General features: G+C 39.0%; 1 protein-coding gene across 1 annotated transcript in view; it reads left to right on the top strand.

The window, feature by feature from the left end:
• GPR158 (G protein-coupled receptor 158) overlaps nt 1-25,721 on the top strand; it is a 207,345-nt gene that overhangs the window by 97,013 nt on the left and 84,611 nt on the right. The window contains exon 5 of the mRNA XM_050891873.1: nt 23,559-23,627. Within this exon, the coding sequence (XP_050747830.1) occupies nt 23,559-23,627 (69 nt within the window). The remainder of the gene's footprint in view (nt 1-23,558; nt 23,628-25,721) is intronic.

Below are 25,721 nucleotides of genomic sequence, written 5' to 3' on the forward strand. Positions count from 1 at the left end.
GATTCCTTTTATGTTCTTTATCTTGTTGGTACAGCATGATTTTAAAAAGAAAAAGATCTTGTGTGATTACCATGAAATGAGAAGCTGTATGAAGGGCAAACATACTGAGAACAATGAGTATTTGCATAAGAAAACTGCTGGTTACATTGGATAATGACAGAAATTGGGACTGAAGGAAGAAAACTAGTAACTCACTGTGTACTCTCCGCCAAGGGGGGAAAGTCATGAAAATGAAAGAACAGATATTGCAATATATTCAAAATATCTACATTTTGAGAATTTGCAGCTGTTAGTGAAACAAACCTCAATTAGGTTAGTATAGCTGTCTGTGATTAAAGTTGCTGTGTTAAACCGGTCATTTCCATTGTTCTGGGTGGGTGTCAGAGAAGAGCACTTTTTGGATTCTCTCCCATGTATGGCACTACAATATTCAAATAGTTACAAAAAGTAATTTTTAATATAGCATTTTAACAGAAAGAACTGTGTACTGCTACCATATCAAGAAACAATCTTCAAAGTCTTTAAGAGAGCAAAAGATGGGGGTTAAGAATAAAAAGTGCTAAATTAAGGCCCCAGTGCTGATAAGAATGAAGAGTAGATATGTGGCATTTTGGTACAGTTGTTGATCAGTAAAATGAGCTCAGTAAAATGAGAAGGCAAATGGGATCAGGTTACTACTCTAGTAAAAGTGACTGTGCAAAACACTACTCAATGCTTGTACTTTATGGAAGCTCCTGGTAAATATTCACTTCAGAAAGCTAAGATTCTGAAAAGTTAAGGTCTGCCAACAGAAAACACCTTGGGAAGAAACACCCCGGCACCTTGACTCTGCTATTGTGAGTATAATAATTCAGACAAAGAATGATAAAGGTCCATAAGGACTCTTTACATTGTGATGGAAGTGACAACCTTGGTCTCAAAAAAATCAACATATCAGTAAGAGCAGATGCAGTTCAGAGTATTTTAGAGAAGAGAAGAAATAGCTATTCAGATCATAGTGGTTACACATATTATGACCAAGCGGTACTTATAATGGAAACTGCTGTGGAAGAGTCACTCATCGGCTTAGTTTCATCAACAATGCGGAATATATGATAGATCCAAGCCAGTTACTAAAGATCAACCATTGGTAAAAGATCTACTGCTCCACTTCCAAAGAACATAGTAATGAGAACAGAGGTGTTTTCAACAATTACTGCCAAAGTGTTATTGACAGAATGTGACGATACAATTTTCATTTTGACATGATCTTTATTACTGACCTAGGATGTAATAATAATGATCTACAGGGAAACCTTGTAAATATCAACCAAAGTGGTTCTACTAGTGAAAGATCTTGACAAAATGAATGGTAATAAATAGGCAAAGCCTATAGCAAGCCAGATGACTGGCTTCTAAAAGCCAGGCTTCTCTTTAGAGGAACTTTTAGAAGTCTCTGAAGTTTTAAGTCTCTTCTTTTAGAACTTCTAAAGGTTCCTCTAAAGAATCCTCTTCAGACTTCTGAAAGAACTCCTCTACAAAACTGCTGAATTATTTACTGTGGAGTAAGCTACTGCTTACATTAATAGCAGTAGAGGAGGAATGGAAGATAGGAAATGTGACATCTGTGTTTATAAAGACTTCCCATAATGGTGACAAGAACTAAAGAGCAGTAGGTCCAACTTACACGCTTGCAAATTCATAGAAATGGCAATAAAAAATGGAGCTACTAGGTCTGTGGATAAGTGTGGGAAGTGGGCTTTTGTGAGAATGTGATGCCCTACAAATGTTTTTATAGCTCTGTGAAGGTGGATTATGAGCATGTGGATATGAGAGTACTTTTTCCAAGGTCTGCCACCAAAAGCTCTTAAAAATTATGATCTCAAGAGACTAGGTGAACTACACTTCTTGTAGGTAACCAAGAGATGACAGAGGAAAAGACAGTGCAGGAAATATGGTAAGACAAGGAGATGTTGACATGTGAACAAATATTCATGGTTCCTCTTAAGATATCACTAGAGGGTGTTCAAGGGATCTCTCAAGTGGTTAAAAAAGTCAAGTAGGTGTTTTACACGACTTTTAATTGCTTTATGTCACTCATTGGCAAAGAATATCATGGATCCCAAAGTATAAATCAATTCAACTAGAGTTTAGAAGGAATCGTGAAGGATATTTCCATTATTGGCTGTTTAAACACAGTGGTTTTGGTGCAACATCTGGTACAGGAAGTCCATAATTTTTATTGTTGGAAACTGGGGGGATAGGCCAGGAAGGATCACTCTCTACTGGTCTCCTTCTTTAATAATGCAGCACAGGCCATGACCTGAGGTAGGACACTAGAGACTGAATCAGAAAGCCATTCTTTTGTTCTCTTGGCAAAGAGTCATTAAGTTAGATTTCATGCCTCTTCTTGAAAGCATTGTAGTTACTCATATAGACTTGCCTGTTTGATAGGTGGCAAAACAAAATTCAACTCATTTGTCCAAGACACAGTTACTTCAAACTATCACTGGTACCACTGACCAAAATCTTGGCATTGCCAACCTGTAAATGGAACTGCAAATTAGTGACTTCAAGCAGTAGTCAGCATTGGCAAACAGTACAAAATGGAACTGCAGAAAGATACTGTGAGAAAGCTCAGTTCGATTCTGAGGAATTCATTTAAGGCTTTGTCAAACACAGGTGAAAGTGACTCAGCAGCCCCAAGATTAGCTCAGCAGCAATGTTATTAAACTGCAAGAGTCATAACTGGAGAAAATCACAGGCAGAAAATGTGGCCCTTTGCCGAGAGAAGGGAGAACTCCAAAATGATAAGAATAAAAAAAATTTGGAAGAAGGCACAGAAGGAGTAGCAGAAGCTAAACCACTAGTGAAAACCATTGTAGGGAAAGACAGAAAAAGATGAAAAATGTGACAGATAAAGCAGATGCCACTGCTATAATAGGAAAAGTCAAAGCATTTCAGCAGGAGAGTAAATGGAGGAAATGTGCCAAAGAAAAAAAGAAAAATTATTCACAGCTAATACAGAAGGGAAAGCAGATGTGCAGATCACTTCAAAGAAATCTTTAGCTACTCTAGACAACCCTCATGCCAAGCACTAGTGAAAGCTGGAAACCCTGAGCCTGGCATTAACACAAGCTGCAAGAGGCTGAAAAACTCCTGGGAGATGGAAATGGATGAAATCCCATCAGAAAAGCTGACGGCTCCTGACAGCACCAGTTTAATGACACTGAGGGAGTTGTGCAATGAAGCCTGGGAAAAAGACATTTTTCCTCAATAGTGGAAACGTTGGAGTTTTCTTAGACTGCCCCGAGAGGGTGATCTTGCTGAATACTGCCGCTGGGGAGATGTTGAGGATTCTGCAGTGTAAGAGAGGTAAAGGGACACTGGATGCAAAACAAGGCACAGGCTCAACTGAGGCTCTTAGCACTTTTGATGGACTAGATATGTGTCCTAGCAATTGTGGAGGAGTGTATAAAGGAACAGGCTCCTCATTTCTTTGGTTTTCAAAAGGCTTTGACAGACTATGGGAGGATCTGGCACAACAACTTTCAGCCCTACGGAGTCAGATCTTCATGGCTGTATACAGAGGTGCAAAACATTCTCTAAGTTGAACAACTAAGAAACAAATCAGCTCAAGGTGAACACTAGCAAACATCCCTGTGTACTGTGGTATTATTATTGATTGGATAATGCAGACATTACTACTAAAAACACGTCCAAAAATTATGAGGCTAAGCTAACAAAAGTAGCTGGGTAGGCAAGGACAGAAATCACAGATGCTAAAACAAATATTCTCAAAAATGAGAAGCTGAACAGTGATTTTGTAAGAAAAAGCATCAGCAAAATAGGAGAATTCATCTATGTGAGTAGTGTTACATGAACCAATAGAGAGCTCAAACAGGGAGTGACCAACTGCAGTATTGAGTACATGCAGTGTAAGGGTAGCAAAGCTATATGGCACCGTAAAGAAAGAGAATGTTGAAATAAATATAAATAAAAACCAGACTTCTTTTTAGATTTCAAAATTAACATAGGATTTCAAGGGCTAAAGATCTACCAGAGCCTTAGAGAAGAAACTAGCTGTGTTGTAAACACATTTTTGTAAAAGTACCAGACCGTGGAAGGACATTACCTGCAAAGAACCTAAAGAGCTCATCACTTATCAGGCTGCCTTTTCAAATGAATCAGAAAGAAGAGCTGAAAATAACTGACCTTTGCATAGCAGCATACGAGCTCAAACATGGAGCTATCGGGTAGAATACAACTGCTGTGAGGAATTGTAAGTGCCCTTAAGAAATGCTAAGAACCACTACTGGCAAAGAGACCAGAGAAGCTGATCTCAGCTGTAGTGTGGAAGAAGCTAATTGCTACTTCGGTGATGAAGGAGAGATGAGAATGTGGGTAGGGGAACTGTGGGTGCGCGGGAGGAAACCTTTGGGGGATCTGGTCTTTCTGTCTTCCTAACGTATCTGTGGCCAGCATCTCTGGATGTAAATCCAGCACTTCAAGGTAAAATTGACAGCAACCAGCACACTTGGAAAAGGTTGTTTTCAGCTTTGAAAAATAATGGAAAAAATGCTTAGAGGAGAGTCTTCAAAACAGCAGTTTGGAATGGTGTTGTCGTATGGCATTAACAATGATGAAGGACTGTGATAGAGCCCATTGAAATGAAGGGCTTTGCCCTATTCAAGACCATTTCCAATCCCAAATATTAGAAATTTATAACTAAATGACCTTTTATTGTACTGGTCTTTTCCACACCCCCCACCCCCCCATTTATGAACATTCAAGAACTGCTGGAAGTATGGAAATACAGATACTTTTAATGAGAGGAGAAAAATATATATCTGGTACACTGATCAAAGAAAAAACTCACAGTTAACAAGACCACATGGCTAACAAGAATAAATCATTTTACCTCTCTTGAGGGAACTGTGACAAATAACAGCAACTGACTGTTTTTATATGGTTTTTACTCTCTGTTGAATACAGATTTCTAGTGTTTTGAGTTCAGGGTGGCTAGATATTCTATGCCACCAATATCCTATTTTTCCATTTAGTGTAAATACATTTAAGTGTTCTGCTAAATATGATTTCAAAACTGTGAAGATAGTCCCTAAACAATGCAATTTTAAACAGTGCACAAAACTGCACATAGATGGAAAAGCAACATGCAAATTAATGCTGTAGTTCCCCTTTCTAATACTGAGAAATCAAGAATGTCTTTTCTCCCTTACTGCAACCATAATGGGATGCAGTAATTCAGAGTGAGATAATCATAGGCTATTGATGTGTGATACATCTTTAAATATTAAAGCATGCTGGCTTTGCAAACATACCTTTTTTGCTAATGTAAATCAACCAATCCTTTCTTTTTTTTTTAACTCTACAGTGGCATCTTGATGTGCTTATGCCTGGATGCCTTTCATCTTTGGTGCACATTCTGCTTTCTTCTCCCTAGACACCAATTTCTGACATTTCAGCTGAAGTGGAAACTTGATAGAGGGAAGAGATCTTGCGCAGAGGGAGCAGCTGCCTTTACATGCTGTTCTGGTGGGCATACCTGACAGTTCACCCAGCACATACACATTCTGTGCAGTGCTTTATACACCCTTTCTTCATCATATCCTAGAGTGAGAACCTAGTTTCTTGTGATTTCTCAGGGAAGTTTATTGTAGTCGTGAGGTGTGCAGCTTTAAAGACATTGGTGGTGATGTTGTTTTTAGTGGAATGCTCATTTCCTTTATTCATAAAACAGAACTCATAAAATGTCCTTTCCCATTTTTCTGCATAGTTAAGATTTGCCTTTAGGGATGCTGTACTTTTTTAACTCTCACCTAAATAATTGCAGAGTGCCATATTGAAAATATAGGAAGTGCAGGGGCTGTTAGCCTGCGGCAGCAGTTGAGAATTGGAGATGGCGTACTGGCTGCTCGAGTTCCCAAAGACAGCTGGCATTGGTAGGCACGGCTGCAACAGTGGTATTGCCCTCTGTTTTCAGGGTGTTGTGGCATTCACTTCATAAGCCCAAAGGTTTCACATCTGTATATATTTGCATTCTAATATATGGTTTAGAGGAATTAAGTACTTGTGAATAGACAAATAAACCTAGTTCCACTACAGACACTTTAGGCCTAAAGAAGAACTGAAGTGTGAAGAAAATAAAGATTTAGATATAAAATATGTTGGTTGATTTCAGTTCAGTCTCATGAAGAAGAGATAATGAGAAGAGCAGGGCAGTAGGAAGCACAAAAAGGCTATCTACAGTGTTCACTAGGCAGAGTCTACCCCTAATGGACAGGGTAGGTCTTAAAAATGACTTTTCATCAGTACTCAGCGGTAGCTCTAAGGATTCAAAAGCTACAGTCTTCTCTACATATCTTTATATTAAACCAACATTTGTCTCCACAAAGTCGAATTACACAGCACCTTAGGGCCCATCTGGAAAACATACATGGTCTATCGGGGAACGCACTGCCTTCGAAGTGATGTGAATCAGCCATGGACTATGACACGTTTGCTCCACTTTGGCGTTGAGACTGATTCATGGCCTTTACTTTCTTAACCTTAATGTCTTGCTATTTAAGACCTTGCAGTCTATGAATCATTATCATCTTCTGTTCTGCCAATACTACACAAAACTCTACAACATAGAGCCACAAAGTTCAAATTAATGGAGCTGATAGTAGTGCACTTTCAGTGTAGGGTGCTGGCCAGGAAGATAGCTGTCACTAGAGACAAGGCTGTAGTAGTGTCGTGGTTTAACCCCAGCCAGCAACTAAGCACCACGCAGCCGCTTCCCCCTCCCCCCTCCCAGTGGGATGGGGAGGAGGGAGGGGAAAAAAAAAAGGTAAAACTCATGGGTTGAGATAAGAACAGTTTAATAAGTAAGGTAAAATAAAATATACTACTAACTAATAATAATAATATAATAATAATAATTGTAATGAAAAGGAATATAACAAAAAAAAAGGTAAATAAAACCCAAGAAAAGACAAGTGATGCACAATGCAGTTGCTCACCACCCACTGACTGATGCCCGAGCCGCGATCCGCCCCTCCCGGCCAACTCCCCCGTTTATATACTGGGCATGACGTTCCATGGTATGGAATACCCCTTTGGCTAGTTCAGGTCAGCTGCCCCGGCTGTGCTCCCTCCCAGCTTCTTGCACACCTGCTTGCTGGCAGAGCATGGGAAACTGAAAAATCCTTGGCTTAAGATAAGCGCTACTTAGCAAGAACTCAAACATCAGAGCGTTATCAACAGTATTCTCACACTAAATCCAAAACACAGCACTGTAACAGCTGCTAAGAAGAAAATTAACTCTATCCCAGCTGAAACCAGGACAAGTAGCCTTGAAGGCATGTGTAAGTTTAATTGTATTACACTGTGATTTCACTTTTAAAATAAATTATGTAAAATAAAGGTAATTGAATCCTTGAATTTCAGCATATATTTTCCAACAACGAGAACTATTACAGCGTAGAATAATTTTCCTAAAGCTGTTTCAGAGCTAGAAATTAAACTGAGCAAACTGCTAAGATTTTTGGTCGTGTGTTACTCTCTGTCTTTGATTCTTGCTGAGTCTTCTATTTGTGGCCCTTGTAGGGAAGCTGAGTACACCAAATGGTCTGTCACATAATAAGCTTTCCCGACTGATTCTTTGATGCAGTAACTTCAGGACAGTTGCATTTGCCTGAAGTTTCATTTGGGTTTGTGAATGAGCATTTACAGATTTGCTGGGAAGGGACTTCCTATCATGTCAGCAGAATAACAGTGACATTATTTATTTATCCTGCTATTTGTCTTGGAGTTGTATGCTGCTGTGAACCTTCCTTGTACAATCAATAGCAATAACAAAGTCCCTGGTGGCTTGCGCAAGGTCTTTGGCGTGCCTCTCTTTCCAAGAGCAGACATCTGTCTGAAGTAGGCCTTTCTTTTTGTTTTAAGGGTCTAAGTGTAAGCTCAGAAGAACAATTCCAAGTGTGAGCCCAATTTGTAGTGGAGGGAGTTTTCAACTGGGAAGGCTTGCAGAATTTCATAGTGACAGTCATTTGCTTGATGAGCTCTTTGTCTCTGGGAAAAGCATTTGGCCAATAGACAGGGCCAAGGTTTGGAGACTGAAATGTGGTTTTTGATGCAGCTGGGATTTGCATTCCAGTGTGCCAGTGTCTGGACCCTATTTTGACACTGAAAACCAGTATAATTAAGGAGAAGCACATTTGAAGATGAGAAAATTTTTTAAAAAGTTTCACTCAAAGAGAAGGAAGAAATAGCTTAAATGAAGAAACTGGGAAAACAAACAATATCAGAAAAAAATGTAGCATGAGAACTTTCAAATAGCAGAAATAAAACTGTATTGGTAACCTTATTCTAGGAAAAGTCTTGCATTTTTTACTGAGTTTTTTTTTATTGTAAAACTTTTATTTAAGGGTAGCATCCTTAGAGAAACTTTATGTGCTGCTTTTTGTGTGTGTTTTTGGCTGTATCATGTGGTAGAAGCTGAACACAGATCATTCAGATAAAACATATGCCTGTTCTTCATTCCTTTCTTCATTTCTTTGGGCGAAAGTTGAAAGTTTATAGCTCACAAGCAGCAGCCTTATGCTGTCAGCTTTTCTTTAGGACTTCGTGCTGTGAACACAGTCAGATTGCTTTCTGCCTTCCCTGTCCCAGACGTGCCTCCCTCTGGAATAAAATCTTGACATTTTTCTCTGACATCTTCCCATCAATATCAATGTAGCTGAAAAGAAACCTTGATCTCCTCCTGCTTCCCTCTAAGACATCCCAGCTACTGCTTTCTTAGTTACAGTAGCAACCTGCTTGTTATCTAACATAATTGTGGACTCTGGAGCTCACTTTGCCTCCAGCTATGTCTAAGCCTTACTGAACTCCTTCTGAGTTCCCTTTTAATACATGTTTTCTGCTGGTCTACAGACCTGAAATTCTTGTCTCAGCTTGTTATCTTGTGTCTTGACTACTGCAATGTCCTTTCAGCTGGCTGTGACAAATGCAGTCATGGCCTGCTCCCATCTATTCAAAATGGTGCTGCAAACAATTTTCTGTCCTGCCACTTTGTGTTGTCCTCATTGCATCTCCCTGTTGACATCGTACATGAGCTATACTTCTTGGTTTTTGAACTCCCACACGAGCTTTTCTCTCTCTTCTCATACCATTTCTTTGATGCAGAAGTGTCAACACCAGCCTCCATCATCATCATCTTGTTACATTTTTCAAAAAGCAGCCGTTGTTCCCTTCATACTTTCCTCATGCTTGGTAGAGGCTTTTTGAGAGCATCCCCTGCTCTCCATATCATGTCTTCAGATTCAAGTGCTGACAAAGTGTGTGACTACAGGTGGGATACTGATAGGCTGGGACTACTGATTGCTTGTTACGATATGTGACATTGCCTTGTTGTTCCGTTGTTCTTCCCATCTGTCCTTATCCATCTATTGTCCCTTATCTTAAACTCTTAACTTTGTGGAGGAAGGACAGTCTTTTTTACTTTTTCCTTGTGCAGGGTCCACAATAACTTGAGGCTGACCTGGGGCTGGGGCTTTCAGCAATACAGTGGTAGGAAGAATAATTAAGTTATACATAGCAATATTTCTTTCAAAGGCAAATGTGCTTTTATTTCCAGTGAAACGTACAATCCATGATCTAAACTTAATGAGAGATTACTTAGCATAATAAATTCTGAAGAGCTGAAAAATCTCACCATTTTTGGGATCAGCATTTCTCAGATCAAATCATAAGCTGTTAGTTTGGAGTGGTTTAGCCACTTGGCTTTTGTAAAGTAAAAGTGAATAAAATAAACTGGAGTTGGATTTAAAATCTTCAGAATTATGAGTTTTTGTTTGATTTGAAATTAGTATAATGATCTTCATCTATAGTTCATTTGCCTTCTCAGTCATGTGAATAATGAGATTTTTTTATCTTTATCAGATTTATTCTAACCCGTCTCTTCTTACATCATTCTCAGTTTGTTTCCTCTGAGATATTACAAATCTTGAGCCTTGCAGTCAGGTTGTTTTTTTCTCCTGTAATTTACCATAAACTATTTCTTTCTACATGATTGAACTACAATTTATACAGACTATTTTAGTGAGCTGTGGTATTATCTTCTGTAATAGGTGATGCTATGTTGAATAAGAAAGCTGAAATTCAGTTCAGGTATTCTGAAGCTATTTGTAAACTAAATCAGGGGAACATGCTAACTGAGCCCCACCTCCTGCTCATGAAATTTGGTTTTGTATTCCATCAGATTTTTTGTATATTCTGTTTGATCTCTTGCTGATTAAACAACTATCAATATTAAAGTGCATTTTATTCTTGAAGACCATAATGCCTTTGCATCTTCCTTTCATTTCATTTCTGCATTAATTGAATGCATAACCTACTGAAACAAGCACTTGAAGTGATCCAGAATTTTGATGATCGTCATTTTACATATTCGGCTTTTAAATTAACTGTAAGGATGTGAATAGACTGAAACTGAACTTAGGCATTATTTATCTCATTACTGATTTTCATTCATCTACATATTCATCACTATTTGGCGAGAACCAGGTATCTTGATCTAAGCAGTATGTCCCCAAGGAAGGAATTCCTGCTCTTATAAGAAAAGATGTCCCTGGGTCATTAACCATTTTCACTGTGAGGGTTCTTTACCAACAAATACTGTTTTTTCAAGTGTCTGTCTTGTAGGTGGTGTAGTGCAACTTCTATGCAGCAGGACCCATGTTCCAAAATGCAGAACACCTTACCTTCATCGTGACATATCGTAATGGGTTTCATTACTTGTATAACAGAAAGGATCAAGGGCCTCATGAATTGAAAAATAAAGTATTTAGGGTTTTCTTGGATCCCTGACATCTGGTGCACTTTTAATGAAATTGATTTATGATTGATAGCTGCTTGACCTTTGTTTTCCTGATTTTTTTCCCAAGTAAAAAGTAAATTTAATAATTATATTCTATTTGAGCTCAGCTATAACTAGTAATAGAAAAAAAGATTTGACCTTTGTGTAAGTATTCTTTAAAGGGAAATGAAAAAACATGAGGATTATATTTATTTGGTTTAGGAATACTGCACAAAATCTGCAAATGCCAGAAAATTCTGACAATTTGCCAATATAGCTTAAGTGGCAGCACATAACTGTAGGCCTATCTTTGGAAAATTGGCCTTTGCTATGAAATTTACTGTATTTGCAATCCATATTCTATTAGGAGGCTATTATTCAAATAGAACAATTATCATTAAAAGTATTTGTCAGTGTGGTAAGAGGTTGAACAGGACACAGAATTTCATCTTGATTATTTTACAAAGACATTTTCAAAAGAGGTACAACCCTTTCTCCCTTGAAGTGAAGTTTCCTGCAGTTAGCTGGGAATGAGTTGCTTGAATTTTGTACGTCAAACAACCATAGTATAATGAAAGCATAGCCTTGTTATGGCATTTGAAATTTCCCTTTTCCTGGGTAGCAGTCCTAATCAGTCCCTGAATTTATTATCAAGAAAATAAAAAAATGATGACAGCACCATTCCAGGGTACCTAACTGTGGCTTCAGGGGACTCCTTCCAGTTGCTTTTGTGCCCATTCTTTAGTCCCTAGTAGTCCTCATCCAGGTGCAAACAGTATTAAGATAACCACCACAATGACATGCAGTTCCGCTCTTTTCTGCTGTTCTTGATGTCGGCGGCTGTCTGGGAACTGGCAGGTCCAGCTTTTGTCTCTTAACAGAGAAGCCAAACATCTTGCTCACTGTAGCTCAACCTCACGGACAGAAAGAAAGATCTCTATATTCTATTTCTTAAAGGTAAATTTCAAGTGAAATAAAATTTCTGAAATTTAGCACTTTAATTTTTCCACACAGCTTCTTCACTGAAAAAGATAACAATGTGTTTGTAATTGGGAAAAGTTATATGGGATAAGAGGCAGGAAAAAGGTTCAATGGGCTTTAGAAAAATAGCACATGAAAATCAAAGCAAAAATATAGTCATACTGAAAAAATTTGTTTGCTGGGAAGGCATATTTTAGTAAGAAAAGGAACTGGTAATAAAACATTTCAACTAGCTCCACTTCAAACCAAGTATTTTCAACTTGACAAAATCTCCTCTCCCTTCTGTCATTTGATAGAAGTAAAGAACAATGTATACCAGGAAACAAGAATTTGAACAGGAAGGGTTTTCAGAGAAGTAAGAGACAGATTTGGGAATACAATCCAATAACTTCTCATCGCATCTCCTGTGTCGTCATGTGTAGAGTAGAATGAATCTGCCAGAGCTGCACCATGAGGATTGCACCAGAGCTACTCCTCCTGGGAGTACCGGAGAGCCAACGCAGTGCCATCACATGTACCTTTAGCTAAGCTTTTTGTTTCACTTGTTTTGAGACAGTTTTTTGTAGTAATTTATCTATTCACTTCAAATACATCAGCTCAGCACAGCAGAGCAAACCTGTATCTGTTCTCTATGTTTCCTTGCTTCTGTACCATTCTGTCATGTATCCATATGTGCTTTTCAGCTATACATTGAGTGGTAGATATCCTTTACAGTTTAGTTAAGTATGAATGTGTTCTATTCAAAGTTGAGGTCAAAGACGAAATCTGTCTTCACTATTTTCTAATAATTTCTTGTAGGCCTCGTTTATCTGTGAGGCAAGCTCACATTCTGGTGATAAGCCAACTTTCAAAAGGAAATTTTCTTTAAATCACAGCCCAACTTGGTCATTCTTTATATTGTAAAAGTGGCAGAACTGTTTAATGAAAGTGAAAAAAAATCAAAATATGCCAACCTTTTCCCCTCACTAGGTTTCCATGGTACCATGCTCGTATAATACACAGTGACATGTGGCCCTGGAGAAATCTGCAGTCTTCCTGGACTGACACCAAAAGTCTACAGTTTTGTTAATTCAGTAATATGCAATGCAGCAGATATAGAATTACTTTAATTTTATTTTGGCTTTTAATTTCTTCTTTTTTCTTCTCTCTGAAAATACTTTCACACTCATATCACTGACTTTGTGTGATGACATTCAGAAATTCAATGCTAATTAATGCTGCTGTATTTCCTGGGTTGCTTAGAACCACAGAGAATTGAAATGCAGTATCTTCTATGCTTGTTTTAGCTTTTTGTTTTGTTACACTTGATACAACTTGGCTGGCTAAATTTTTTTTTAATTTCCCTCATGCAAATAATTGTTAAGCATTTATTTATGACCCTTTAGCAGAGCCCAAGAGGCATGTATGACTTTCCTTTCCTAATGTGATTTGCCACAGAAATGGCATTACTTTCTGAGATCCAGGGATAAGGAATGACTGTTTATCTCAAAGGCTACTAATGTGGTCTAGATAGTATAGATAGACTGAAGACTGAGTAAATCCCAAGGCATAAAGCAGCCCTTCACAAACAATATTTTTTGCAGGCCTAGTCAAGTAAATGTGCTCCGGTACGGCAATTGGTAGGGGGAAACAGAAGGTAAGGTGGGGGATATTTGGCCTGTGCTACCTAGGAACTCCCACCCCCACATTAGTTTCACAGGCAATCTACAGTAAAGCTCTAAGGTGAGAGGTGGACTGGCAATAGCATGCATGGAGCTGATGAATAGTTCCTTCCTACCATGGAGAAAGCCTCAGGAGCAAACCAAACAGTGCAGTAACACTGAAATCCCGCTTTTGAAGTGTTGTGACATGAACATGATCTGGCTTTACCTGTTCTTCTCCAGTGACATCTGAGAGTTAGACTACGCGTGCTTGCTCCTCAGCTCTTGTAGTCACCATTTCAGTTTTTCTTCAGCAGCTGCCCTCTTGTTTTGGTCAGGTTTTTTATGAAGTAGCTGAAGGTAATACGAAGAATAGAGAATGAAATTCCAATTTTGTGCTGCAGATACATGCAGTTCCAGCTCCCTCAGATCCAAACTGGAACCAGTAGTCAGATAGATTAAAAACTCTGGCTGAAATGCAGTCTTGGAATGAGAAGGATGAGGAAGCTCTATGAAAACCCCTTGCCTTCGTACTAGCATCTTAACAAAGACATCTGTTCATATGTTGTATGTCTAAGTCTTTATTTTGTCCTGATCTTTTGATTAATCAAATGTCCTGAGTAGCAGCCCGGCTGAAGAAGACCAGGAAGCTCCAGTGGAGTCAGGCTGAATACAAAGCCAACAGTGATCTCTCACCACAATCCAGGAAAACCGTACACTGGGCAACAGGAGGATGGCCAGCAGACAAAGGAAAGCTGTTATTCCTCTCTACTCAGCGCTAGTGAGGCTGCTCCTGAAATACTGGGTCCAGTTTTGAGCTCCGTGGTTCAAGAAGAGTGTGGAGAAACTGGAGAGTCCAGTGGATGACTACTAGTGGGAACTAGAGCATATAACCTACCGGTAGAGCTTGAGGGAGCTAAGCTTGGACAGGACAACAAAGAGGAAGCTAAGGGGCAACCTGGTAGCAGCCTACTTCAAGGGTGGTTACGAAGACAGATCCAAACTCTCCTTAGTAATGGCAAGTGATGGAAGTGACAAGGGACAACAGTCATAAATTATGGCTTGGGAGGTTTAAGCTGGGCATTAGGAAAAACTTTCTCACTAGCAGAGAAGTGCCAGACCAGAGTCAGCTGGGTAACACATCAGTTACCCAGCTCCATTCTTGGAGGTTTTTAAGACTTGGATAGACAAAGCCATGGCTGACCTGATCTAGTGTTGGCAGTACTCCTGCTTTGACCAGGGGATGGGATTAAATGACCTGTAGAAGTCCCTTCCAACAAATGTTTCTATGAGTCAGTGATCGTGTGAAACTAGTTAGATTTTATTATGCACATTGTGGCATATTAGAGTGTTTCTTGATTAGATACAAACATGCATGATAATAGGAACTGTGAAAAGAAAAGAGCATCTCAGTCTTCTTTCAGCTGATGATTAGTTGTTTGTAAGGTTCGTATTCCCTTTATTAGGGTATCCTGGAGAATATCAAGACTTGGAACTTTCCTTATTTACTTTCATTTGGATAAAGTAGATTAGAACAAGAAATCTTTATTTAGAAGCATTTTTCTGGTAATTTTCCTTTACATAATTTTAATCCATTGTAGTGAATAATATTGCTTTAAATCAGCTAGTTGATGTTTTACCTTTGTCCATAGTTACAGCTTTAACTATCTATGCAGTGTTACTTCATTTTCTTTCAGTTTCTCCAAATCCATTCTGTAGATTAGTAAGTATTTTTGCTCTGCCACCCTACCCAGACATCTCCTTTTCTAATATATTCAAGAGAATAAAGGGTGGTGATATTACTATGAAAAGTTGTGTAAGTCTCAAGTTTCATTGGTCATTTTTCCTGTCACAAGACTTTGCAAATGAATGTTTGTTTGCAGATGTGACCCCTAGGACCCTTATTATTTCTGGCTTATTATTCCTGCCCATTCCATCTCACTTTTTTTGTTCTTTTCTGATTAATAAATTTGTGTTTTCTCTCTGCATATTTCTTACATGCTAGCTCCTTGCCTAGAAAAGCTGTAGACATCAAATTCATAATGGAATCAGGATGATCTACATGTTAAACACTTGCATGGTATTGAAACAGCTGCACCTCAGTCATTTTACTTTTGTTCAAGCACAGATGAGTGGTCACACAGTCTTCTGTATTTTGCAGTAGTATGTTGGGGTTTTTATCCCTTTTCTAGTAAAGGTATATAAAAAGAATCTAACGTATTCCACTTGGGCCCACACTCTCTCTTTCATTGTTCCTTCTTCTGTTCATGTCTTCAGTTTTCAAAGCAGGCATTGGCCCCAGTCCTGCTGGTTTGGATGAGTCCAGTGATTTACTCCATGTTAAAGGGGTGCTTCTGTCTCAGCTGGACTGCTGTTCACAGAACAGCACAGACCTATGGTGAATGGCTTTCCTCCTGTAATAGTGTTTTGGTTTGTTTTTATTAATGAGAAAAGATATATGAGAAAGTTAGAAAATAGCTGTATTTCTCTAATAAACAGTGAATGAGGCTTTCCGTAAAGGAATTGCTCTGGAGAGACCACTATGCTTGCTTCACAGGAGAGCAGAAGTAATGAACCAGCCTCTATTTCCTTGTCTTCCTAATTCAGAATATTTGTATGTGCTGAACTGAGATTTCAGTATTGAAAACACAGTTAATAAGAAAAATGCCTCTGACTGTCTATGTGTTTGGACCACACCAAGGTCCGGCAAGGTCTCCTTTCTCACAGGGATGCCTCGGACCCCAGCACCCTGATTTTGCTTTCCCTGCCCTTGCCCCAAGGCTCTGTCTCCTCTCCATCAGACCATCTTGCTTGACTGACCAAAAGAATCTGCCGTGGGGTTACCATGACCCACTGTTATGTCTTGTCTTCCAAGGGGAAGCCTACAAAGGCAATTTCAGTATAGCTGCTCCTGAACTTGTTTATAGACTGAACATGCTACATCATGTAGCGTGATGTCATGTGCCGTGACTCTGACCCTATACCTGGGTGCAGAGTTGCAATCAAATCCTGAATCTCACACGGAGGTGATAACTAACCTCTGAGCCGGTAATGACTGTGAGCATTTCTTGACTTCGTGAACAGTTTTAACAGTTTACTTTAGATCACCAACACTCATTTAACTTTGAGTAGTCACTGAAATGCAAAACAGTCAATAGCATCTCACAACTGTTAGTAGCTACATCCCGGCTGAGAGGAGTTGCTGTGAATATTTCTAGTGTCTTCCTCCTTGAGTTGGAATGCTGGTCCAGTCTGTAGTGGCTGTGTGACATGAGGGTATGTGCTCAGCTATGAGTCCTGTGCCACTGCCTACATCACACTACTTTACTTGAACTCACTTTTTCCATAAACACCTCTCGACGTACGTTACATACAGATGCAAGACATTTTACTGTTCTAGTATGCTGATTTTTCTGTGTGAGTGTAGTATTACATACCCAGTGATTCAGAAGTTACCAAGCCCACCAAACAGGGGCCTTTATGTCCTGTGTCCTCACACTACTTCATTATTTGCATTTGCTACCACGTACCTAAACCTACCTTGCATTTTGCTAGCTGGCCCTTTTGATAGCTTCCTGTGAAACACCTGATAGCAATTCACTTGAATTTCTCTCATGGCCGACAACTTGCATCAGATTTGCTGGAATTGTCTTAGTGGACTTTATTGTTCACTGCAGAACTGAAGGATGGTAGCTACTCTCTAAAAGAATGCTGGCTCAGGATGAAGAAGATGGTAGAGACCAGTACATACCTGGTCTTGACCTTTAATGTAATATGTGCTGTACTATTTAAATCCTTCATTTTGGTTTGATTCCAGTATTTCTGGATGGAGGCTGGGTTAAAGTTAATGCCCAGTTCAATCATTATTTTTCTTCCTTTGACTTATGCATAGTAAAAATAATTTGTAATGCTTAATATAAATTAATATATAATTTATATATAATATTTAGATAATATATAATAAATAAACATAGTATTATTATTATTATTTAACCAAGATCTCAGTTAATTAAAAAGCAAACAAACCTAGAGAATGTGGAAAATGTATGGTAGAGGTAGCTAAGCTAACTATGAAAGTTAGTATGAAGATAGAAGCAAAATAAATCGCAGTTATCACTTAGGTGTCAGCAATGTGTAACTATTAAGTGAGACAGGGAAAAACAGAAAAGACAGTTTTACTGACACAAATAAATAAACATAGAAATAAAAATCCGAAAGGGAAATGAGCATACAGATGAAGCGGCAATAAACAAACTGTACACAAGATGAACAGCCAGAGAAATAAATAGGCAGAAACCAAAATAAATGCCAACAAGCAAGGCAGATGCAAAAAACCAAGCAGCTGTTAAGGAAGAGAAAAAGAAATTGAGCAAACGTTACATGCAAGTGGAAGAAAATCCCGCTGTGTGGAATTTCAGGGCTATATCCTAAAATGCCCTGATTTCTGTGAATTCCATCAGAGAATTTAGTTGTGCAGACAGTATAGGTGGACACCAGTTGGTGGAGGCTTTGGGTTATCATTTGTTTCCATTCTTTCCTTTGTTTTCTTAAAACAGCAAAGGCTTTTTTCCTGAGGTATGTGGGCATATTCACTGCTGTGTATGTTGCCGATTCCCATAAAGTCAGGTATTTGTGATGCTGCCCACAGCCATGCCTTAGGGGCCTGTATTTGCAAAGTCTGTACAGTGGAGGATTCAACTTTTGGTGGAAAACCTGGTGCTCAGAGACTGGTGGAAATACCGTTTATCTAATATAGAATATCTTTATCTAATAAATTAATTTTAAAACATCCTGCTTTAATTTTGGTTTTCTCCTCTTTAGCTATTCCCTGTTATTAAAGCCTCAGTGCTGCATGAAGACTTTACTTCCTGGACCTTACCTCTTGGGTTATAATGGGGGTTATTGGAAGAAAAAAAGTCTCGTATAATTTTTAAATCAATGTATGTGTTTTTTCTAAACCAAAAGCTTTCATGTTACTTTTTTGTTATTAAAATATCTCTTTTTCTTTGCAGTAGAGAAAATTAACAATTAGAGTTTCAAAAATGTAGTTTGGGAGAATTCTGATACTTCCATTTCCATCCCATTTTTTTCTTTTCTCTACACTTATGCAAAAATAGTTCTTTGGTAGTACTATTTCTTATTTGAAGTCTTGTGCTTTTCTTCATTGCTGTGCTTGGCATTCATCTCTGCCAGAATGTCTACGCTATTTGCTGAAGAATCTTGTTAAGAGGAGCTGTGGTATCTGTAAACGTTGGGTTAAAACCCCCATTCTCCAGGTGTCAAAGACTGAGATAAAAGCACAGTCAAAACCTGGATTCAAGCTCATTTTGAATTCCAGTGTTGCTCTGTAAGCCACACTTCTTTTAGGGCAGGAAACAGAAGTGCACAGACAGAATTCACAGAGAATGGTTCCTGTCGGAACACAGGTGAGAAGAAAATCATGGGTTTATTCATTGTTTTGGAAGAAGAGCTGGAAATGCTGAAGTTCTTTGCCCCTGCAGGTTATCTTATGATCATGGCACCCAGAAAAAAGCTCGATAAGCAAAGACTGATCAGGATGCAAAAGACTTGTTTAGAAAAGGATGTTCACACAGAAGCTGTTTGAAGACCAGTTTTTTAGATCATTTCCATCTTCCCTCTATGATACCCATTTCAGCTACTTTCTTGGCCGTTCTGTCATATACAGATGCGTTGTATCAAATAAGAAAAAAAAGATTCTTCAGTAGTTTGAGAATTGATCAGTTATGAGACATGTGAGTTCACTGACCTCTGCCAGTGTCTTGTTGTGGTGGGTTGACCCTGGCTGGGTGCCAGGTGCCCACCAAAGCCGCTCTATCACTCCCCCTCCTCAACTGGACAGGGGAGAGAAAATAAAACGAAAGGCTCGTGGGTCGAGATAAGGACAGGGAGATCACTCACCAATTACCGTCACGGGCAAACCAGGCTCGACTTGGGGAAAAATTAGTTTAATTTATTACTCGTCAAATCAGAGTAGGGTAATGAGAAATAAAACCAAATCTTAAAACATCTTCCCCCCACCCCTCCCTTCTTCCCAGGCTTAACTTTACTCCCGATTTTCTCTACCTCCTTCCGCCTGAGAGGCGCAGGGGGACGGGGAATGGGGGTTTGGGTCAGTTCATCACACGTTGTTTCTGCCGCTCCTTCCTCCTCTGGGGGGAAGACTCCTCACACTCTTCCCCTGCTCCAGCGTGGGGTCCCTCCCACAGGAGACAGTCCTTCATGAACTTCTCCAATGTGAGTCCTTCCCACGGGCTACAGTTCTTCACGAACTGCTCCAGCATGGGTCCCATCCATGGGGTGCAGTCCTTCAGGAACAGACTGCTCCAGCGTGGGTCCCCCGCGGGGTCACAAGTCCTGCCAGCAAACCTGCTCCAGCATGGGCTCCTCTCTCCACGGGGCCACGGGTCCACAGGTCCTGCCAGGAGCCTGCTCCAGCGCGGGCTTCCCATGGGGTCACAGCCTCCTTCGGGCATCCCCCTGCTCCAGCATGGGGTCCTCCACGGGCTGCAGGTGGATATCTTCTCCACCATGGACCTCCATGGACTGCAGGGGGACAGCCTGCCTCACCATGGTCTTCCCCATGGGCTGCAGGGGAATCTCTGCTCCGGCGCCTGGAGTACCTCCTCCCCCTCCTTCTTCACTGACCTTGGTGTCTGTGGAGTTGTTCCTCTCACATCTTCTCACTCCTCTCTCTCTGGCTGCAACTGCAACTCCCCTGTAACTTCTTTTCCCTTTCTTAAATATATTATCACAGAGGTGCCACCACTGTTGCTGATGGGCTCGGCCTTGGCCAGCGGCGGGTCCGTCTTGGAACCCGCTGGCATTAACTTTATCGGACATAGGGGAAGCTTCTAGCAGCTTCTCACAGAAGCCACGCCTGTAGCCCCCCCCTGCTACCAAAACCTTGCCACGCAAATCCAGTACACTTGTATGCTGTTGGGCAGACCCCTCTGCATTAATTCCCAATGAGTAAAGTACCGTTGTCTTACAAAGATGTCGTGAAGAAAAACTGTATCAAAACGTGTGGAGCTCCCAGCTATGGCAGAGTCAGGGCCACAAAAGGAATCTTGTGGGCATGGTCCTATAATGCTTTTTTTAAATTTATGATATAGTGCTGGGAACTTGACATCACAAAGTGTGAAACCTGTGTTATCGGAGGAGATTTTAACCTTTTCTAAGCTTTCTAAGCTTTTTTTTTCATCTGCTGTGCACAAAATTTACATCTCAGGCTAAATTTATGTGTTCATTAGAAGTGTGAAATAACTCATACTGCCATTTATAGTTTATAAAAATATTTGCGCTTTCTGTTATACATGTCAAAGCAGTGTGCATGATCCATAGCTTCAAACATTTAAGCTATAAAATAATTGGGAGTCTAGTCACTTGTTAATTAAAATAACCTGGAAGTATTCCATTTAATGACTTCATAACTGGCATCTAAACATTTACTTCCAGCTTTTTGGTGTTATATTAGATCAGAACAGAAGTGTCTGCAGAAAGCAGTTTTGAAAAGTTGTCTATGGATTGATTTTTATAGTGACATTTGAAAAAGTTGAATGCATCTGAATACAGAAATATGGGTACATAAACAATTTTATTACAGCAGCCATAAAAGATAGTATCATCCCTTCAGGTCTTTGTTTGTTGTTTAGGGATGCTTATAACAAATGAGTGTCTCACAAATACAGAATCAATGTGTTTTGGGCAATTTTTTGTCTGTTGATATGTATGCTTTGTGAGTGTCTCTCTTGGAGCATCCTTCTAGATGAAGTGAGGCAGGGCTGTTAGATGGGGAAATGCAGTACAGGAGTGCTGGACCATCTTTACATTTGCAGACTAGTGGGTGAGGCTGCCCATCTATCCAACTGACAGAAATAAATGATAGAAAGTACTGACTCAGTTGAATTTGATATGTCATTGAACAATGGGATCACTTGAACCTAAAAAACCTGACACTGGCATTTCAGTTACCAGTTTCCCAGCTTTTTGCATTTGGGATTGTGTTTACGCTTCACCCAACATAATAATAGAGAAAAAAAAAAAACCAAAACGCTGAAATTTGGGTTCTTGAAACAAATGCCTTGCATTGCAGGAACCCAGTGTAAATATAAGCTGCACTTGTGGGTCGATATTCAAGTTTCAGCAATTGCTAAGGCAGGCATTGCATTCTATTCAGAAAGATGGTTACAGTATTTTAGCTATTTGTTGATGTTTTGTTTTGTTTTGCTTTGCTTTTTAAGAAACATTTCATGGAAGCATATAAGTTCCATGAAAATTTTGCTAGAAATATATATGTCTCAGTTTCAGGGTGCAATGTTAAAGAGACGTAGCAGAACAGTTTTGCAATACTTAATATGAAACTCTTGATATGAAAGTCTAAGGTTAAGATCCACAAGGAAAAGTGAAAGAATTGGAAAAGTCTAGAAAAGAGGAGCCATAATAATGATTCTCGAATACATGAAAAATTCTGGCCAAAAAATAAGGAAATAAGGTGTGCTCCCAAGATTTTTCTGGGAAAATCTTGCAGTGGTTGAACCAAATAGCCACCATTATCACTTTAAGACCAGTGGAAAACCATTCATAATCCTCACTCCAGACTTTAACTGTGACTAAAATAGCATCAGTAGCACCAAGATGCCCCTGGAGCTGTTATATTAAGTGTTTTCCTTAAAACGGAAGCTTTGTTGATGTGAATACCCATTGGCAGTAACTTCTCATGATAATTTTTCAGGTGGACACTTGTGTAGGATGTTGATGATGTCTCAGCTGATACACATGCTTTAGACAACCTTTGCTGCAAAATTTCACCATTGCTAGAAATTAGGTAGCTCCATAATTGTCTCATTAAAAAGGCTTCCTGAGAATTTTCTCCATGTCTTTCAACCTATGTCCAGTACATTAGATGTTGTAAAAGTGACCAGTTGAAAAAATGAATGATGAAATAGGAAATCTGAGTAAGATTATATATTCACTGAAAAGCTGAATTTTTATCTAGAAAATTCCACCAGTCTTTTGCAAGCAGAAACTGGACCCCAGGGCACCAGAAATTTGTCTGTAAACCCATTCAGATAGAGATTTTTTTTTTTATGATTGCCTTACTCCTGAAAGATAAACTTCTCCCATCTAAAACCATTAGAGAGATTACCATGAACCATTGATTCCAGCCCCCAAGAGGATTTTATGATGCAAGAAGGGGTTTTTACAAAAGATTTTTGGCAAAGCCTGTTCTGCTGTCCTATCTGCCTGCATTGCTTGCAGTTGGGAAAGCACTGTGTTCTTCCAGAACAGTGTATGAAACAATATCTGGTACCAAATAATGGTTAAGGAAATGGGAAGCAGTGTTGATGTTTTGTCTTTAAGATAAGGCACAGATGCACTATACATAAATCATTAAACTTATTGGAATACACTTTATATTAGGAAAAAGAATTTTTTTTTTAATTTTAAAAATTTATTTTAAAATGTAAGAAAACTATGATGGAGAGACTGCATTAGAATCAGTGAGGAAATGGCATGATATTTTACAATCCTGACAAGTTAATGTCTGAATCAACATCTTTGTACAAAATTTCAGGAAAAATAAAGGCACTTTCAATCTAAGAGCACACTCTGTATTCAGTAAAATTGTAGATTATTCATATGTATTATAGAAGCCAAGTCATTAATATTAAATAAGTCAAAATGTTCAAAGGACTTGTTGAAATTTAAATAGTACAGAACAAATTCTACAGTTAAATGCATATCTGTAATTCCCATGATCCATAATTCTTCACACTTGAGAGCAATTTTAGCAGTTTCAAAACGTATCCAGGTAATGTGTGTTGAATAGTATTTAACATAGGAAAGAGTGATTTTTTAAATTGGATTTTGTAAAACACAACCATTGTAATGGGTCTGTGAATTAAAGAATGTGGAGCATGCCAATATGACAGACAGCTTAATACTGTGCTTTAATAAGCATTACCGTGGAAGCGTTACACTGACAAAAGTGAAGGTGCCTTCTGCAAAGAACCCAGCATCTAAATGGGACACAGAGAGAACTTTCTAATATTTTGTATTGTTTTTTCTTCTAGAGTGTCAGGGCTTCAGGGCTGGTGCTGTTGGAAACCATTCTTTTTGGATCACTTCTTCTGTACTTTCCGGTAAGTCAAACTATAACGTTTTTGAAAAATTATATCCTTGCTGACATTTTAAAACATTGTATGAATCACCTTGGTGAAAATATAAATGTCAAAACTGTTTCTGTAATGATTAGTTTAACTGACTATAAAATGTGCTGTGTTCTGTAAATATTCTTAAGAACAATTGAATGTTTTACTATATTTGTAATAATTCTCTATTTTCAGTTTAGGGAACTTTCCAGTGATTTTTTGCTTGGAAGTTTTTAGGTGTTCTGAGTTAAGCTGAGTTTTTGCTTTGAAAGACGATACCTCTAAACTACGCTATGGGAAAAATATGCAAGGTGTATAAAAGGAAGTCACTGATTATACCAAGTATTTCTCTGGAATGTAGTACAAAGGAGAGTAATTATTTCAGTGTATTAATGGCACATATTTTTATGTTTCTGAAGCTACATGACATCTGCAATACCATGTATTTGGGAAAATGAGATAGTATTATCCCTATGCTGTAAGTGGGAAAAAAAAAGTAATTTCACAGTCGCATGAGGAATATATCACAAAACTCATAGAAATGTAGATCCTTCCTCTTTTCAAAAATCCCAGAAAACCCAAGTTTGTTAATTGCCACATAAACCCAATATAATGACTAGATAAAGCAAGACATCAAAGTGTAAATTGAATGAAGTTGATAGAAAGCGTGCGGATCAGGAGACAGAAACAAAGATGGAGTTGTGGATTATTTTAAAATATGTTGACGTTCTCTTTTCCTCAGTAGTCAGAATCTTCTGTGTTTTACAGACCATTGTGTAGTTACTGAGAGACTAGCTGGAAAACAAAACTCCTTAGCAGTTGCAGAACAAGTAGCAAATAAACTGTAGTAGAATGAGGTGTGAAGAATACTATAATAACCACAAATCCCAATGGAATTTTTATACATTATTTTTTGAATCATGTGGGCCTTTCAAGTTCTAAAGAAAAAGTGTGTGCATTTCTAGGATAGTTTTATATGTTTTTTCATCTTTCACTTTACAGATGTCAGGAAGAAAGACGTTTTGGTTTTTTCCATATTGTATAAATGCTTTTTACAACTTGCAATACTTCTCTCCAGGGTTTTCAGAGCTTCTTTCATATTCTTTTCCAGTAAGCAGAACAGAAAGTCCATGCACTGCTTCCTCAGCTGGTGTAGAAATGCTGTGAAGCATTTACAGAAATTCATAGCATAAGCATAAGGCGAGGGGTTTCCTTTCCATGGCTGTCTCCTCTTTGCTTTTCCAGAGAACCCTGGAGCCAGGTAGTGGCTTCCCCAGGCAGAGGGTCCATACGAACCAGTAGTGTTTGTACAACCTCAACTCCGAAGTATGCCAGAAGCCTCATCATAGCTCTTGCTGTGTCTGCAGTCTGCTCACCTGTCACTGATTCTTCAGTTTCTTTCCCAGTTCTTGTCTTGATCCTCTGATTGTTGTATTTCACAAAGGACGAATGTCCTTTGGTGGCTGTCTATGTTCAGGCTTCAGGTGCTCAGCATCAGGGATACTGAGATACTGTCAGTGGAAAAAGACTTCCCTCTCAGCAGTTGACTTGAAGAAGAACGATACTGTTAGATGCAAGAGGTGGCCATCCACAACCTTTAAATGCAGAGGGAGAAGAGAGGAAAGGAAATGGAGCTGGGAGGGAGGGGTTCAATAACCAAAGCATCCCCTTAGCTTTTTGCTGATGTTTAAACATTTCCCCCTTTTTTTTCACTGACATTAAATATGTTAAATGTCCAGCAAGTCGAAAAATGACAATTTGGCGTATTCTGAGGAAAAATCTTTTGCTGAAAATTCCTGATTAGCCTCTCTCCCAGTTGGGATGCAGATACTTGACTAGAGCTTGTCCTTCTCTGCACATCTCATTCTCATACTATATAAAGCTGTTCACTGAGAACACATTCTGTTAGAAACTAGTATGCAAAGTGTACGACCTGACTTCTCTCTTATAGCAGTTTTATGCTCCCACACTCTTTGCTGGGGTTCTCTTTCTTTCTTACACAGGTAATTACTAATCAGGCTGTTACTCCTACAGGCTGAAACAAAAAAGAGAGAAATTCTATCGTTTCTGTTTTCAAGGTCTTAG

Source organism: Gymnogyps californianus, chromosome 2 (assembly GCF_018139145.2).
Source record: "Gymnogyps californianus isolate 813 chromosome 2, ASM1813914v2, whole genome shotgun sequence".
In the NCBI taxonomy this organism is placed as follows: domain Eukaryota; kingdom Metazoa; phylum Chordata; class Aves; order Accipitriformes; family Cathartidae; genus Gymnogyps; species Gymnogyps californianus.